The sequence below is a fragment of the Tachysurus fulvidraco genome, chromosome 25 (genome assembly GCF_022655615.1).
Source record: "Tachysurus fulvidraco isolate hzauxx_2018 chromosome 25, HZAU_PFXX_2.0, whole genome shotgun sequence".
Lineage (NCBI taxonomy): Eukaryota > Metazoa > Chordata > Actinopteri > Siluriformes > Bagridae > Tachysurus > Tachysurus fulvidraco.
In genome coordinates this window covers 7,661,341-7,679,205 of record NC_062542.1, presented here as the reverse complement: position 1 = coordinate 7,679,205, position 17,865 = coordinate 7,661,341, and the positions used below count along the sequence as shown (strand labels likewise).

The window sequence follows — 17,865 nt, the reverse complement described above, 5'->3', positions numbered from 1 at the left end:
TTATTATGATACTTTTTGCTCACCCTGGTTGTGACTTGTGGCTAAATAACACAAACCAGCCTGAGATCAGTTTTCAGCTCCTGATCTGTGTCTGTGTGATTTATGCATTGTGCTGCTGCTACATGATTGGCTAACTGGATAATTGCATAAATGTCTCTAGGTGTAACTTTTAATAAAGTGGTCGATGAGAGTATGATACACGATGCATCAATTGTAACAGGTAAATAAAGACCGAGGTATTCATTGTACATGTTGTAATCTGGCAGAGTTTAATTTTACTGTAACATTAATGTAATAATAATCTCTTAGCATTTTTAATGCCATTATGGCAGACACCCTTAGCCAGAGTGACTTACGTTTATCTTATTTATACAACTAAGCAACTGAGGCTTAAGGGCCAGCGATGGAACCTTGGAGGTTTAAGTATCTTAACTCACAACCTCATGAGCAGTAGAGCTTAACACCCTAACCACCGAGCCACCACTCCCTACTTTACAGCCATGCTAATAAAGACATGTTCATTTATGCAGCCATTCATGTGGTAGCACTGGAGTGCATAAAGCTTTGCAGCTACTGATCAAGGGCTTCAGCTAAAGTTCACATCGACGATCAGAATAAAGAAAAAGTCTCCTCTCTGTGACATTGTGGCAAGGTTGTTGGTGTCAGTTGGTGGTTTGAGTTTTTCAGAAACTGCTGAATTCCTAGGATTTTTTTTTTTCACATAACATTCTCAACATTTTCCACGGAACGGTGAGACGAAAAACAAACAATGGGTGACTGATAGTTCTGTGTGTGAGGAACATGTTGTTTATAACAGAGGGCAGAGGAAAATGGAAGGAAATGCTAACTCGTGTAATCTCACTATAATTTTGGTGATCTGAAAAACCATCTGTCTTCACACAGAGGTGTTGAGTTACAACAGCAGGAGACCATGCTGAATTCCACTCCTGTCAGCAAAGAACAGGAATCTGAGGTGGTTATGAATGTATTTCATTTAAAAAAAAATGTTTTTTCCTTAAACGTCCTGTGCATGATACATTACATGGTAACCTAACATTTTGTCTATTTTCTCTACAAAGCTGTTCCAGTGCCCACAACACACAAGTAGAAACCAAAGCACCTGTAAGCAATATCTAATCTTTTAGTCCAAACTGTCCCGATTTGTGTGGGTCTGTGCCCATGATAGCCATAGAGTTGCTTGCTAACACGTGCTCTATCCAAGGAAGATGTTATTTTAATTTTCAAACTATTGTTCAAATGCGTCACCAGGAATTGAAAGAACGTTCAGCAGCTCTGTTTAATAGTGATGAAGATGATGAACTCATTTGTGATGTGTACTTCTATAAATAAGTAAACCAAAAACATCTACTCAGTCACAGATGTTTATTAAGACAAGTGCATATGGTTAATGAAGTACAGGATAGCTTGGCTTTACATATATTCTTAGTTCTGACTTGAACCAGACTTTGGGTTGAGGGAATAAGAGTAATAAAACTTGTATATTTTGACTGATTAGGTTCATAAGAATAAATATATTAATCTACACAGCATTACAGTATCTAGTGTCTTCTCTTTATAATACTACAAGCAGTTACATTCCAAGTAAGCACAGATTCATGTGCTACACACCTTCACACAAAATCAACAAATGAAATCAACAGCAGCACAAAACACTGGCCATTCAGGTGAGAAATTACAGGATGGAGAGCAGAATAAAGCAGATGGAGTGTTATTTCCAACCCTTGGCTAAATCAGATACCGTGTATTTCTGTTTTAAAGCATTTATACTAATTGCTAGCTAAACCTTTTTTTTCTAAAGCAGAAATGGACAATTCCAGTGGTAGAGTGCATCACAGTGTTGCATAGTTCAACGGTTTGTTTACTTTATATTACCTGCCAAATAAAATACAAAAAACACAAGAGTTCAAAAAGACCACATGCTATCAAAACTGCATGTGAACTGAATAATCCGGTGTGTGTATGTGCGTAACTGAGCATGGCATCTACATCATGGCATTGGTTTCCCCATCAGCCATCGCGTTCTCCTTCCTCTTCTTTTCACTCTTCTTGGAGCGGCATATTACAAAACCCAGGAACAAAACTGCAACGCAGTAGAAACATTAATAAGTTTTTGACATGTAAAAGCTTAATGGTCTTAGCATATTAATCGAATTAGTAATAAATAAATCGACCATTAACTGAATGGTCACAACTTGCATATTAATCTTTATAATTACTGTGTGATCTTCAATGGTATCAAAAATTCACAGACATCTTTGTTTTAACCTTAGATATGTAAGTCTACTTCTACTTTGGTCCCAATGCAGTTCACGTCCTGCTGCTGTAGTTATATTGTCCTCTAAGTCCAGTGCTTGCTGGCTCCTCTACGTCTATGTTGGATTTCACTTTCCCCCATTTTCACTCCAATTTGTTTATTCGACTTCCAACTGCTACTAACCAGCGAGGGTGAAGGCTAGCACATGTGCTCTGAGACATGAAATTTCTCTTAAACTTCTCGTGCTCCTCAAGATGTTACTCTACAAAGCTTTGCCAGTGTAAACAGCACACACTTATAGTACAATAAGTAAAAGCAAAGGCACCTGTTAGCAATAACTAATGTAAATTTACACAATAAAAGCTTTCATTTCAGAAGACTGTACATTTTGTAGATGGAGAAGTCCATTACAAATTTTAAAATGAACTGACGTTTAGTAATTTTGGTCCTGAAAAACTTCTTTATTGTTGAAGTTTCATCTATCGAAGCCAAAAAAAAACAATACCAGATTCCAAAAGTACAGGTATAATATTACCAATTATCTCAACCAATATGTGTGGAGGTTTGTGAAAAACCCTGGATATCAATGTACCTGTATACTTTTCCATCTCTAAATTTAAGAAAAGAATTTACCCAAACACATTTTGGAAATATTTTGTTTCAAGTTTCTTTCTGTGTCCTGGCATCTGACTATAGTGTCAGTTTAACAAAAGCAGCATGTGATGTTAACACCCTCAGTTAATCTGTCCAAACCTTAAACGTGTGTCTAAAACCTTGCTAACTAAGTGTGCTTTTCTTCCCATTTACTTTAGGTTTTTGGATAGTTACATGCCATAGTGAAACATGTTTAATACATTTAATTACCACTGGCTGTGTACATGATTCATCATCATCAAACCAGAAGTGTGCTTAAACTTCTGACAAAAAGATCCATTGGAGATTACTAAATAAATAATTTGTCCTTCAAGTGTAGCATGAATAGAAATCAGTTGAGTGAAGAGATGCTGAAGAGGCTCATGTTAAAATGCAAGTGAATTTCATACCTAATTTTATACCATTTCTCACTATGAACTAATACATTGGCAGTAATGTTTTATTATTATTTAAAAGACTTGTTTATAAATGTAGAGGTAATTGAGGTTATGTTTGGTGCAATTGGAATGAAATCTTTAAATTCAACTTTCTCCATTTTCACTGAAAGTCACCCAAAAGCAAAACATATTTCACTTCAGGAAAACCTACACTTTTCACAACAATACACAAAGAAAATGATTACGTTGGTTGTGTGAAGATTTCCCACACGTAGCCGCACACATACACGGATAAAATTGGTCAAACTAATTCGATACTTCATGTGTATATATTGTATCTTACCGATAAATCCCAAAATTCCTCCTAGAATGGCCACTGTAGTGGACACGCTAAACTTCCAGGCATGCTTCTCTGGCTCGATGTAACAGTAACCCAGCTCAGTACAGTTACATACTCGAACTGTGAAAAGAAAAGAAATGAGGAGGGAATGAACACACTACACTACACTACACTTTACAGACAAAACAAAAGCTATAAAAAGAGGTAATTACCTTCGAGCTTCTGTGTAATACCTACACCTGCGTTGTCTTTGATGTTGATGGCGATGTTGAAGGTCTGGTCAGTGGTGGGCTTCTTCTTCAGAACGAGCTTTGCTGAGGTACCTACACAACAAAGAACAATGGTTTTATTTTTTTGATTGGTCCAGATTAAACATGACAATATCTTTCTTCATATATACTGTGTTACTGGTTGCAGTTTATTTAGAACTTTCATCATCAGTTAACGATCTGTCTACCGTCTACTGGTGTGATCTCCCAGTTAGGAGATTTGCGAGCCGGCTGCAGAGTGAAGGTAAAGGGTTCTCCGAAAGGTTCAGCATCTCCGTCCACAGCAGTCAACAACAAGGGCTCTGGCTTCTTCACACAGATGAATCCCTGAGACTTCTGTAGCTTAGGGTAGTTATCATTTACATCCATCAGCTGGATGGACACTTCCCTCTTAGTTTGCTGCAGCTGACCCTCTGATAGACCACAAACACAGGAACATGTATATTAACAATTCATTATGTAGGTGTAGCAGATTATATTGTATTTTACTGTATTTAAAGAAATGCGATTGACATCTGAACAATTTGTGTTTGCCCGAGTTGAGTCAACTCGGGCAAACACAAATTGACATCAGATTAACAGGATTATTTGGTATTGTGGAAATCAAAAAAACAACAAGTCAAAGCATTCTGAATCAGGTTGTAGTCAAATCTGAAAAATATTTGTTAAATATGTTAATAATGTTGACGTTGATTGGGCAGGAAGCAATTAGGAAGGTTTCAAATTTCAATACTTCTTAGTAGCATGTTTCTACTCAAAAGCAATGACAGATTTGTTGATTGTCACATTCAACTGCTTTATTGTCAGGTCCAACTTTATGGACCAATCCGATACCAAGATAGATTCTGACAAAGTCTTTGCAGTGTTTATCCGACCTGCGATGACATTCACTGGTAGCTGCTTTAGCATATAGGTTTATTCAGACAGTAATCTTTACTATAAAACAGTGTGTCCAAACTCATCCACAAGACTGGCACACACAGTCATACACAATACAACATGCAGTGAAGTACTGTCTGTATACATTTATTGAAATATTCAAAATAGAATTTAAAAGTTAAATAAAATGTAATTTGCTGTGAGTTTTCATTCCAATGGAACAGCAACCACATCTACATTTACATTTCTGCCATTTAGCAGACACCCTTATCAAGAGTGACTGACATTTTATTTCAATTTATAGACCTGGAATTCGAACTCATGACCTTCCAATCAGTAGTCCAACACCTTAACCTTAACACCTTAAAGTCACAGTTCCAGTTTTCCTGGAATAAAGACTTACATCCACATCCGGTATAAATACAACAACTTTAATAATATCATGTGGCCTCGTTCTCACCTGACTCGTATGCGATGATTTGGACAGTGAGCTGATCCACCACTTCTCTGTCCAACCCTGCTTTAGTCTTCAACTCGCCAGATTCAGCATTCAGCTCCAGCCAGCCATGCTTATCTCCCTCAAGCTTAAACCTAACAGACAAAGCCCACAAATATTTCTACTCCATGTAGTGTACTAGACTAAGTGTAGAGGTCAGGTCAAACAATTAACACGGTAAAGAGAAAAGTGTGCATCGCTTTCATTTAAAATTCACAGAATTTATAGCTCCCTTCTTTGTCCTTTCATGCAAGGTTTACTTTTATTTACTTAATGTATTCGATCCTGGTTTCTCCTCCAAAAGCATTTTAAAAAAAAAGCAAACTGCCTTTGGAGAAGTTGGTGAATAATTTTCTTATGACTGTTGGTGGCAGTTCTCAATTCCACAAATCCATTTTAAGCCATTTGTTAACTGCAAATAAGACAACTTATGGTGTATTGCAACAGTTGATGCTTTTTTCTCCCTGCTAGCTCATTTAAACTAGCTGAAACCACACAGTCAATAAACGATCAATATCAACACACATTCTTATTCCTTTGTTATAAAACTATACAGCACAATTCTCCTTCCAGCATTGCTGCTCTAACCTGTATTCTACTACATTTCATTTGTATGTGCTTCGTTATAAGCATACTTAATGCTATTTTTCGTTTAGCTACAGTATATTTGTATATTATCCATGTTGAATGTTTAAGTTTGCATGCTATTTTATTCTACAGAGAATTAAGTTAAACAGAATTGGATTATTACATGATTTTATGTCCCTCTGGGTCTTTAGCATCAGCTGTCAAGATGGTGGTCCCTACAGTGATATTTTCTGGGATGTTGACGATCAAAGTATCTAGATTCAAAACTGGAGGTTCATCCACATCGAGCAGGTCAATGACAACGACGGTGCTGGAGCGGTTGTCATACTCCACCCCCTCTATCAGTGGCTCAGGATTCCGGGCATCAATTTGCAGCTTATAGGAGGATTGAGCCTCATAATCCAATTGCTAAAAAATATAAATATGCAGAGAGGTGTGATTGAAAGTGACAAAGAGGTCAAATTATTTGATAAACAAACAAACAAACGAACAACAGGGTATATGAAAAACAAAAAAATCAGAAGCAAAGAAATTTAGAACAGAAAGTGCTGAGGATAAAATTGTCATCTGAATCTTTGACTTTAGATGAGCCTAGTCTTCCTACCTGTGCTATGAAGACTCTGCCCTCTCCAGTGGCATCATCAACTTCTATGGCAAATACATGGTCCGGATCGCCCGCACTGATGTGGTATTCTACCTTAGAGCTTCCTGTCCCTGGATCATCAGCGTCCGTGGCCTTAATGGTTAGCAGTGTGGTCCCGGGTAGAGCTAATTCTTGTACACTGTATCTCCCATACTGCATCAGGGTCAACAAGCACAGCCAATAAGCACAGACACGATACATTCAAATTAATCTCAACCAAAAATTTGTGCCACTTACGTCATTCTTTTCAAAGACAGGGACCTCGTTATTGAGGTCAATGATGTTGATGATAACATCACACTCAGTGCTGTGAACTAGATAGAAACAAAAGTAAAGACTTTTTACTAAAGGTGACACTCGATCTGATATCCAGCCAAAACAGCAAAAGAATGGTGATTTGTTATACACAGAGATAAATGGAAAATTGTTAAAGGGTTTTAGGTGTCATTGGGTCATCAGCTGGGGGAAGTCGTGGCCTTATGGTTAGAGAGTCTGACTCCTAACGCTAAGTTTGTGGGTTCGAGTCTCGGGCCGGCCACTATTGAGGTGATCTTGAGAAAGGCACCGAACCCCCCCCAACTGCTCCCACTGCCCCGTGTGTGTGTTCACTGCTGTGTGTGTTCACTTTGGATGGGTTAAATGCAGAGAACAAATTCTGAGTATGGGTCACTCTACTTAGCCGTATGTCACGTCACATCACTTTTTCACTTTCATTTGTTTGTGTTTGAGATCTGTAGATGCTTTTGGAAGCTTAATTTTGTAACCATGTAGATATAATACTTGATGGAAATTTGCTTCCATGACATCTTTCTTTTTAAAATGTACAGACCACCACCAGAGAAGTACTATTACCTCACCTCCATCTGTAACCGAAACCTTGAGGTGATATTGCGGCACATCCTTCCTCCGGAAGTTATGTCTGGCCACTTGGATACTTCCACGTGCTTGATCGATATTAAACATTCCGTCAGATGGCTTGGTGGGAGTCTGGCTCAAAAGCTTGTAGGTCAGCACCGAGTTCATTGTCCCCTCTTTATCGGCATCGTGAGCCGACAAATCTCCGACGTAGGTATCTAAGAAACCAACAAGATGTACACTAATGAAGAGAGAATTCAAAGAATGAAATAGTTCTTTTTTGTGTGTAAAGTATCAGTGCTGTTGATATTCTACGTGTATGAGTATGTATCTTACCAATTTCCTGATTCTCCTGCACCTCAAACACATTTTCGGCATTGGAACACACAGGAGGATTGTCATTCACATCTGTCACCTCAACATGGATCTCCATTGGAGGTTCCAGCAGGACACCTTGTTCATCCTCAGCCAAGATAATCAGGATGTACTAATGCACACACAATTGCATCCAAACACACAGACATGACACCAGCTTTAACACCAGCAACTCTCTGCTTACAAATAATTGCAAACAGGCTGAAGTGCTAAAAAAGCGTTATTCAATATGACCACCATCATAAACTGGTGGAGTTTTTTTAAAGCGTGAATCACTGCGATTTGTAGGACAATGCGACTGATAGCGAGAGAGAGCGAGAGAGAGAGAGAGAGAGAGAGAGAGAGAGAGAGAGAGAGAGAGAGAGAGAGAGAGAGAGAGAAAGAGAGAGAGGTTAGCATCTAATCTTCACCTGAGCTGCTCAGAGTCTATTGCACTACTCAAAAGTATCAATGTTTCAGTATCACTATGAAACAACACAAAATCAATCTAAACTGATGTGTTATAATTAATCACTAATAATTAAGTATTAAACTATTGTAGACCTTCATAGATTTGAGCAGAATATCCCTGCTAAGATATGAAAGTGTTCTAACAGCATTCATTTAATACAAGTGTAAAAATGAACATATATAAATATGTGCATAAGATTTTATATAGAAAAATGTACCTCTACTTCACATTTTAAACATAGTCTTACAGTTACTGTTAACATAACAACTGAGTCCACGTTCCTTGTTAGCTGAAATGCTAGGATGCTCTAACTTTGTTTTTCTAAGTTTGACTTCTTACCATAGACACCTGAAAGCTGTAAGTGCCAACAAAAGCTTTGCATTAAACTACTAATATTGAAAATTGGCAAATGTTTTTATGTGTATAAATGTAAAGTACATGTATTGTCCTGGAAGTATATTAAATATACACCAGTAAAATAATACACTATTAACTAACATTAATGGGAAGTGGTGCTTTGGGTAATGATATCATATATTTATTAAATATATATGGTATAAAATAACTTACTTTTAAAGATTTAAACCTTTTCATCTAGACCTGAATCGGAACCCAAACGGATCCCATAATAAAAATGCTGTTGAAGTGATCTTACAGGGAAATTGTCTTGTCCTAATCCCTATAGGAATCTTACAGGAATGGGAAAATATTATAGGAACAGTATTTAATAATTATGGACAAGATTCTAATTGGAATTTTTTTCGCAAGGGCCTTACATTGAGTTGAGAATTATGTATGTAACATTACCATGTCCTTGCTCTCCCTGTCTAGTGATTCACTGACATAAATCTCTCCGTTTTCATTGATAATGAAAGGCAATGGAATGTCTCTCTCCTTTGGCTTGATCCTGTACACTGCATTGGGGTCATTGGCACGCACCTAAATCACACAGAAAAGGATTATAATGATCACATTTAAAATCAAATCAAAATTTATATTTCATTTTACGATCTATTTTTACTCTGAAACCGGAACTGACCGAGGCAATCAGCTTGGGGTACTCTGCTATTAAATTCTCCTTGATCGTAACCAGTCCAGGATTAACCCACAAATTCTGAATCACAGCAATATTGACCCTTGCAATGCTGCTCAGCGCATTCGGAGCCCCAGCTAAATCATTCACTCGCACAATCAGAACGTAGTCTGGATCAAGTATGGCATTCAGTTTCCTGTTCTCTGCACACACAAGAAAAAAATACAAGAAAACACTAAATACAGAATTCACCACAGCAAAAAATATCATAGAAACAATTTGCGAATTATATTGTAATGACCAAAGTTTATTGCTGCTATTTATGAAAGGCTGATAGTTTTTACTCTATTTAAATTGTTTCCTTTTTTTTTTTTGTCATTAGACAACTAAATGACACGTACAGAAAGTTTCAGGATCTAATCAGGTTAAAGTCTTTGGTTGAAAAATTTTCTTTCTTTAAATTCTACTGAATTATCATATATTGAAGCATCAATATCTCTGTTGTTTTGATACTATGCTCATTTCCTGTGTCTCCATGTCCAATGATACTAGGTGACAGTTACCATAGTGAGCTTAGTGTAATTAATGACCATAAAACACAAAACGACAGCGATCTAAATTCATTTCACAATTAATGGTGGCAAAGCAGACTGTAAACTGTGCTGTGTGAAATTATCAAGAGGAAGAACTGAAGAATCTTGCTACAACCTGAGGCCACAGTTTAAACCGATAATGCAGAAAAACTGGCTAGCTGAGAAAAATGAAAAGGAACGTAATTACAGAAAAAGGGAAATTTTACAGAGGTGGTTTTCAAAAATAAATAAGCCACTCCCCACTACAACCCTATATGATCCAAGGTATCTAGTATAGCTATGTAGTGAATGGAAATTCAGTGTCTGCTTTTCATGGCCAATATATTACCCAGAATAATTAACACTAAGTACGTTACTAATTTCAGTATCACTATTAATAAATACAAAAAAACAAGTGTTCAGGCTCAGTTTGTATAAAATAGTATTGTATGATTGCAACAACCATTACAAACAAGCTTGGCATACAGTTTACCATACATGTAGTTAAACAATTCAAGTCAGACAAGTCAGTTAAGCAACTGAAGACTTTTGGTATCCAGACTGAAGCGGTAGATTATGGAAGTCCTAAAAGGCCATGCATTATTATATTTTTTTCTTTTTTTGTTTTCTCCTGAACATGACTTAATAGCTCTAACATAGCCTGTGATTGACAACTTCCACGTGTTCGGCACTTCTGACGGAGGCACATGCACACTATGATATACACTAGAAAGGTTCACAAGGCACAAGATTGTCCCGTGATACGATTAGATCATGAAAACTGTTTTTTGAAATTGAAATGAGGTTGAGATAACGAGAAAAGTAAGAAAAAATTTCATGCATGGCCTCTTATTACTTCCGTAGTAAACTAAGGAGGGTGCAATGAATTATTTTACACACACACACACACACACACACACACACACACACACACACACACACACACACACACACACACACACACACACAGAGCTAACACTTAGAAACACTATAAACACTGTATACAGTCGTATGAAATGTGTGTGTGTGTGTGTGTGTGTCTTGCTCTCACCAGTACGTTCGACACAAGTGAAGAAGGGGTTGTTGTCGAGGGGTATCTCTTTCTTCGGAGTACAGAATTCATCAAACTTCTTCTTCAGAATGTCAACATTCCCCTGAGTTTCTCCACGACTGTACATCATTCCAGTTCTAGCTCTTATTAATGCAGCTCCTAGAACACACAAATAGTTACACAATCCCACAAACTTTTCTCCATTTTTTAAAAAAAAAAACGTTTGAATGGTTGTCTTACCCTCATCTGTGGTGGAAATTTCCCCAGTGTTTGGGTTGATGGTAAAGAAAGCCACACCACTATGGCTGGGGATTTGGCTCTCAATGCTGTAGATCAGCTGTGAATTGGGTGTGTTTGGATCATCAGCATCCGAGGCAAACACACGTACAAATGGAACTCCTGCATTCGGAGAGAAAGACAAGATCACAGCAATTAATTAATTAATTAATTAATTAATACATATTTTTAAGTACTTAAGGCTCAGCACTAGGTCCTTTTGCTAGTTGTCAGTAACCCAAACATCTCAGCAGATTCATCTCACCTGCAGGTGAATGCTCTTTGACAGTTCCACTATATTGGTTCTCACTGAAGATAGGAGGAATGTTGTTGACATCCACAACATGGACAACAACTGTGTAAGGTCCATCAATGGTGTCACCGGCATCTGAATGTGCCTCAATCTATAATAAAATGCATTTATGAATGTTAATAATACAACACAACAAACTGTGGGTTTGGGAACTATAACAGTGAGGAAGTGAGGTGGGAAGGCTATGAGTTCAAATCCCAGGACCACCTGCTGGGCCCCTAAGCAAGGCCTTTTACCCTCAAACACTCAATTGTATGAATGAGTTGTATGAAATAAGGGTGTCTAGCAAATGAGGTAAATGTAAATGTATAAATCCAGGGAGTTTTCCACACATACAGTAAAGGCAGCACGGTGATACAGTGGACAGCAGATACAACTGACCTCTGTGTTACTGTCTGTATGGATTTCCTCGTTTTCTCACAAAAACATGCTACTACATAAATTAGATGTGCTAACTTGCCCTAAACGTGTGAGAATGTGTGTCATTATGATTTATTCAGAAGATAATCTTACTTGTATTACTGCTGTAATTAGAAATACTATGGTGCTCATGCTGAACAACACTTCAACACACTTCATGCTGCTACACAATGTCTAGTGTTTATTGAATGCAAAATTGGGTGTTGTATCATCAGACACACACACACACACACACACACACACACACACAATTCGTATTACAGTATACAGTGTTCATATTTATAGTGTGTGTGAGTGTGTGTGTGTGTGTCTGTGTGTGTGTGTGTGTGTGTGTGTGTGTGTGTGTGTGTGTGTGTGTGTGTGTGTGTGTGTGTGTGTGTGTGTGAACGCGCAATCTAGGATCTATTCCTGCTTCACGTGCCATGTTTACAGGATAGTTAGATGGGTGGATGGATGGATGGATGGATGGGTTGATATATGAAAGAATGTACCAAGCTCATGAAAGTACAACGTAAATGAAGGTGGTCAGGAGAGGAACCTTAGCACCGGGTAGCGCGATTGGAAGTTTGACAAACTCTGTATAGCGTAATAAAACATTAACTAACCATAAAGTGTATTTGGCCTATTATTAAATGAGTCAAAATAAAAGCTCATTATATTCATAAATCTTTTTAAAAGTATAACATCTGTCTTACATTTAGAGTGTGCTTTTTTTCTGGGCTCCATTCCAGTGCTTCTTCAAGGTACAGCCAGCCATCTTTGCTTATTTGAATCTTCCCCTCTGTCTCACCGCTTATGAGATATGACGACACACCCTCTACTGTGGATGTAAACTAGACATAAAAAGAGTTATCAAAGGAAAATAATACATCAATAATGAATGGCAAATACTGCATAAAAAAAGGTGGAATGGATTTATTGGATTTCACTAATTGTTAGTTCTTTTGGTTTCATGTAATAGATAAAATTATTATGATTACAATGACTAAAAAATAAAAAACCTAATATCAGTAAGATTCACACTCGATCTTTGCTTACCTGAAAAATAGCATATGGCACTGGTGTGGCTTCTGGCACTTCCAAGATTTTATTACCTAATGGTCCTTTTCTATCTTCTAGATTAGCTCCATAAACCTGTATAAAACAACCAACCAACCAACCAAACATACGTTTTTATTCCATTTAAAATCCCTTATTATAATTCATGGCATTCGATGTCCTAGAGAAAGCATAGGCTGATTAAAGTGTTGTACTCGTGTGTCTTTTGATTGACAGTGTACAGTAGTTATTTAATGATTAAAAATAACAGCTGCGAGTAGACGGTTACTGATTTACAGGAGATGAGACAACACAAGTGCAAGGTGTTTGATCTTACAGAGCAAACAAGAAGACTCAGGATCAGCAGCTGTGCTTTTGCCATAATGGGAAATAATTCCTGAAAAAAGCAAAAACAATTACAGAATTAGTAATACAATAAAATTACAGAATAATTACAAAAATAAGATTGGCTCTATGACATCCCCAGCTACTTTAAGTGTATAGTAGAACAACCTAATTATGATTTGATAACAAATGACCAATGCCACTGTAATCTCATCAAATATATATCTTTATGTTCTTACTGGACTAAATACTGAGGTTTATATATTATACTTTTTTTTTTTTTTTTAAATACACTTTAATGCAAATACTATGGACACTTCGAAGGAATGATGATTTTTCTCGTTCTCTCCAAAAGTATCTCTCAACCTCATGCATAAAGTCCGCACTTTAAAAGCCCAAGCAATGAAAAACTGACTCACTGCTGCTATGTCCTTAATGCACTGTTTAGTCCGATCTGATATGTGAAATCAAACCACTTAATCTTAGTCTAAGTATACACTTTCAAACGCCTGCAGGTGTAATAGATTACACAGTAAAGGATTCAACTTTACATTAAAAAAGGTATTTAACTGATTTAATTGATTTGTTTTATTAATGTAGAAACTAAATAACACACAACAACAATATAAAAAAAATCATTTACATTTTTGGCAGTAGTAGTAGTAGTAATAAAGGCGTTGAGGGTGTCAGTGAACTACTTGGACACGCCTCAAGAGTGCGAGAAGGTGACTTTGAGACTTTCATTCTCTCACTTTCCTTCTTTACTTTAATCTTATTTCTTATATTTTGCACTTGTAAGTTTTACTTTTTCAAATTGTAATTATAACAGTGTAGAATGAAGAATGATTCTTCAGTTCCAATGAGATAAATGTAAGCTATTTTAACTGACATCATGATGATGATGATGATGATAAATGAGAAAATTATCAATAAAATCTATTAGAACGAATTCCATCAGAAAGAAATCAAGACTAGCAATAACTACCACCATTATCTTTGTACTTAATGACTTGCAGACTGAAATCAAATGTACAGCTCAATATAAATGTGCAGGCTGTAAGGATGTTAAAAACATGAATAGAATCAAATGAATACAATCAATTAGTTAAAACGCAGGAAACGGTGATCGAAAGAATTAATGAAGGATGACTTGGGCCTAGAAAGCCTTTCTGCCTCTTAGGGCATATTCGCTCTCCTATGCGATGACGTATTTGCACTAGAAAGTTAAAACATCTTAAAATGTGTAAGTTTGTACAAGCCATAACATTGCAAATAGAAACATTGACATCTGAAACATTGACATTACAGTGAAAATACTTAATTCAAGGTCAAGGCCAGCTGAAACCCTTGAGGAAAGCCTCAACAAAGTCAAACCAAGTTCACATCTCTCTCTCTCTATCTCACACACAAACACAATGCCACGTTTATCACACCATCCTGGATATTATTAACTTAAACACATAGACAAACCATATAAAGTGAAATAAATCTGACAATGAACATTGGAGTAAGAGAGTGAAACATACCTCTCAGGACAGATCCACCTCTGGCTCAGCACTGACAGAATGAAGCTCACTAACTTGGAGAACTTCCTGCTACAGTGAAACTTTAACTCGTTTTATTGAACCTAATCATTATCTAAAGGTTCCGCTGCTAAGGGGAGTGGAGCCCAGCGCTCATGGGAGTAGAGTCCTTGTCTGTATAAGTCAGTAAAAGTCGTCTGATAAACACAGAAAGGAAAAGTGCACATGCTGAACCCAGTGGTCTTTATATCACCTCAGGGTCTTGCCATAGCCAAATATGGAAGTGTATCAAGATCTGAATTGCACATTACAATATGTGTGGATTTAACGGATTATATCTGTACATGCATCTTGAGTAATCCGGACTAAAAGGTCACAGACTTTGCTCTTTGAACCGCTGCCTTTTCTTTTAGCATCACTTACTTTTCTCCATTCCTTTAGACATTCCAAGTCACAGAGCGGTCTGTAAATAATTGAACCATCATGCACTTTGTTGTTTCTATAAGCCAGCAGATCAGACATGGGATTAAACTAATTACATTCATCTGCAGAATAACAGCTTAATGTTAATTAAGAAAAAATGACGGTCAGACCCAGAATTATTGCTTTTCCCCTTTTATGACATATGGTCAAAGGCAACTTAGGAGTTCCTGGAAACAGAATAATTTACAAATGATAACATTAATTTTCCATGAACAAAAATCTGATTGAAGTCCAATTCAAATTGCATTTAAAAGTTCTCATGAGGAAAGATTTATGTTTTGATCATGAGCTATATTGTGTCTCCTTATGTGAGAATGGTATATTAAAATAAATGTTATAGTGATGTTAATTTATCACAAAAAATTTAAAATGTCCTGAACTAAAATATATTTCCCTTTTTTTTTTCAAATATCTCAAACACAATGGTCTAAAATTTTAAACTCACAACTGAAAAAGGAGAAAATTGCATTTTAAATTGCATAATAAAATAATATTAAAATAAAATAAAATAATAATTGCATATGAAAATTTTCCATTCCAAATTTAGCACAACAACCTGATCAGAGTGACATTGTCTACAGGAGGAAATCTGACTAATCTAACCAGTTGAACAAAAATACATATTAAACCTTCTCACATCATTTTGGAGACATTTAATTGTGACCTGAACTTTTGAAAAATTAAGTTGAAGCGTCAAAGTATGTTATTGACCAATACCAGATTTATTTTTTTAGCTATAAATTTTGCCAGAATTGGCCACCATTCAAGCCACAATGACAGCTGAAGGGTTTCTTCAAACCTCAAGTTTAAGCTGAAAGTTACGTTCACTTGTTGAGTTATTGAAATGAATTAGAGAACATAATTGGATTACAATTTCTGAATGTCACAGCTGTGAATTCTTTAAGGTTTATACAAAATACGTAAAAAAAAAAAAGAAACACTATTGAACTCTATACATAGAATTTACATAAATATGCAACCCAAAACAATTGTCCAATCCTTTTTTTTATATAATTAACAGATGGTAGTGGCAACTTTATATGATTAAGTTAATGTAATAATATATTTTAACTAATTATGTTTACATGTCTGCTTGTGCTTGTTAACTCATGTTAGTAGCAGCAGATATCCTCCTATGCAGTCAATGAGATTTGTCTGGATTAGATCAAGAAAGTGTGACAGAAATCAGGCAGAGGTCTGACAGAAGATAGACCTGACACAGAGTTTCTGATAGAGCTTGATCTTCAGTGTGTATAAATGTTTTTTGGCAACATTTGCCTCTCTTCGTCCTTCCACAGGATGCCATGATTTCTGATATGAACCAGTTCCTTTTCCAGACAAACATCCCCAGAAAACGATGCTGTCACTCCCATGCTTCCCAGTTGAGATGATGTTCTTTTATTAAAAGCTCAACACTTTTCCTTTTTATTTAGTGCTGACCATTCTAGTCAGTGAAATTTGTGTTTGATTGGAGCAGAATTCACTCCATGTTTTTATTGCGTAACAAACTTTCAGGCCATAGTGATGTAGAACTCCTTGAATAGCAAATAGGTTGCAACTGATGCCACCAACTTCCAAACCTGTTTTTTTAGGGCTCACATGAACAATGTAGATTAAAGTTTATCACTGGAACTTATTTTGTGTCTCTTTCCTAACAATCAGTACAGTCCCTTGTTTCTTACATTTGCAAAATATGTGTATACAGACACTTGTGGTACTTTTAGTTGTTTGGGAATGAGAAACCTAAAGAAGGAGCTGAACATTTATTAATTTATTTATTTTAAATTGGCTGAGTTGCTTGGTATTAAGGACAAAAAGCCAATGTCTATAAAGTTTGGCCCTTTTACAGTCACAGGTACACTCTCATTAACTACTAATTTTGACTAATCTGGAAATTTATTACACCAATTTCTGGAATCTTACAATTTAAAGAGACAGTCAACTTTATTGTAAGTAAATGTTTGACACAAATTTTGCTCTATTGAATTAAATTAGCAACAAATCTGTTTCTAATCAGTTTTCAAAGTACCACTGTATTTTATACATGATAGGTATAGTAAAGTGAAATATGTGGAGTTGTCTAAAACAGATTGAAAATCTTTATGTAGTAGGTGTATGTGACCCCAATGGTCTCAAATGTAATGCTTATGGACAAAACAGTCACACAAGACAAGAGTGAATTGAAATATTTCTTGCTAATATTTACTACAAAGCAATATTAGAACAGTTTAAATATTTAAATAGGATTATAATTATAAACAGTATTTTAATTGTATTTTATAAAGGTTCCCTAAGTTCCCTAGTGGTCCAGGATCATGATGCCGTGCTCTTATTGCCAGAGCCTGAGTGGAATTCTTAGGCATGGAACTAACCCAAACGCTAAGGGGTTAACTCTAAGTGCCAGTCCCAAGCCTGGATAAAATGGGAGGGTTGTGTCAGGAAGGGCATTGAACCTGTGCCAAATCAAATATGTGGACCAGATGATCTGCTGTGGCGACCGGGGCAGTTAACAGCCGAAAATACAAAGACATTTTTAAAAGGAACCCAGGCTTCCAAAAGTTTAAGAATCACTGAATAAGAACATGTTTGCAAACTTTATCAGGTCAGAT

General features: G+C 36.4%; 1 protein-coding gene across 1 annotated transcript; it reads right to left on the bottom strand.

Annotated features, from left to right (window-relative positions):
- Positions 1 to 1,368: 1,368 nt before the first annotated feature.
- On the bottom strand, positions 1,369 to 14,875 carry cdh17 (cadherin 17, LI cadherin (liver-intestine)). Its single transcript, XM_027172487.2, has 19 exons — positions 14,777 to 14,875; positions 13,243 to 13,302; positions 12,906 to 13,001; positions 12,563 to 12,700; positions 11,400 to 11,538; positions 11,099 to 11,257; positions 10,859 to 11,017; positions 9,242 to 9,438; positions 9,010 to 9,141; positions 7,713 to 7,863; positions 7,379 to 7,594; positions 6,759 to 6,835; positions 6,483 to 6,674; positions 6,042 to 6,286; positions 5,255 to 5,385; positions 4,104 to 4,328; positions 3,859 to 3,969; positions 3,650 to 3,766; positions 1,369 to 2,101 (listed from the first exon to the last, which is right to left on the bottom strand). Exons 2-19 carry the CDS (start codon positions 13,285 to 13,287, stop codon positions 2,004 to 2,006), a joined length of 2,628 nt encoding a protein of 875 aa, XP_027028288.2. The 5' UTR covers positions 13,288 to 13,302; positions 14,777 to 14,875; the 3' UTR covers positions 1,369 to 2,003.
- Between the last annotated feature and the right edge of the window lie 2,990 nt (positions 14,876 to 17,865).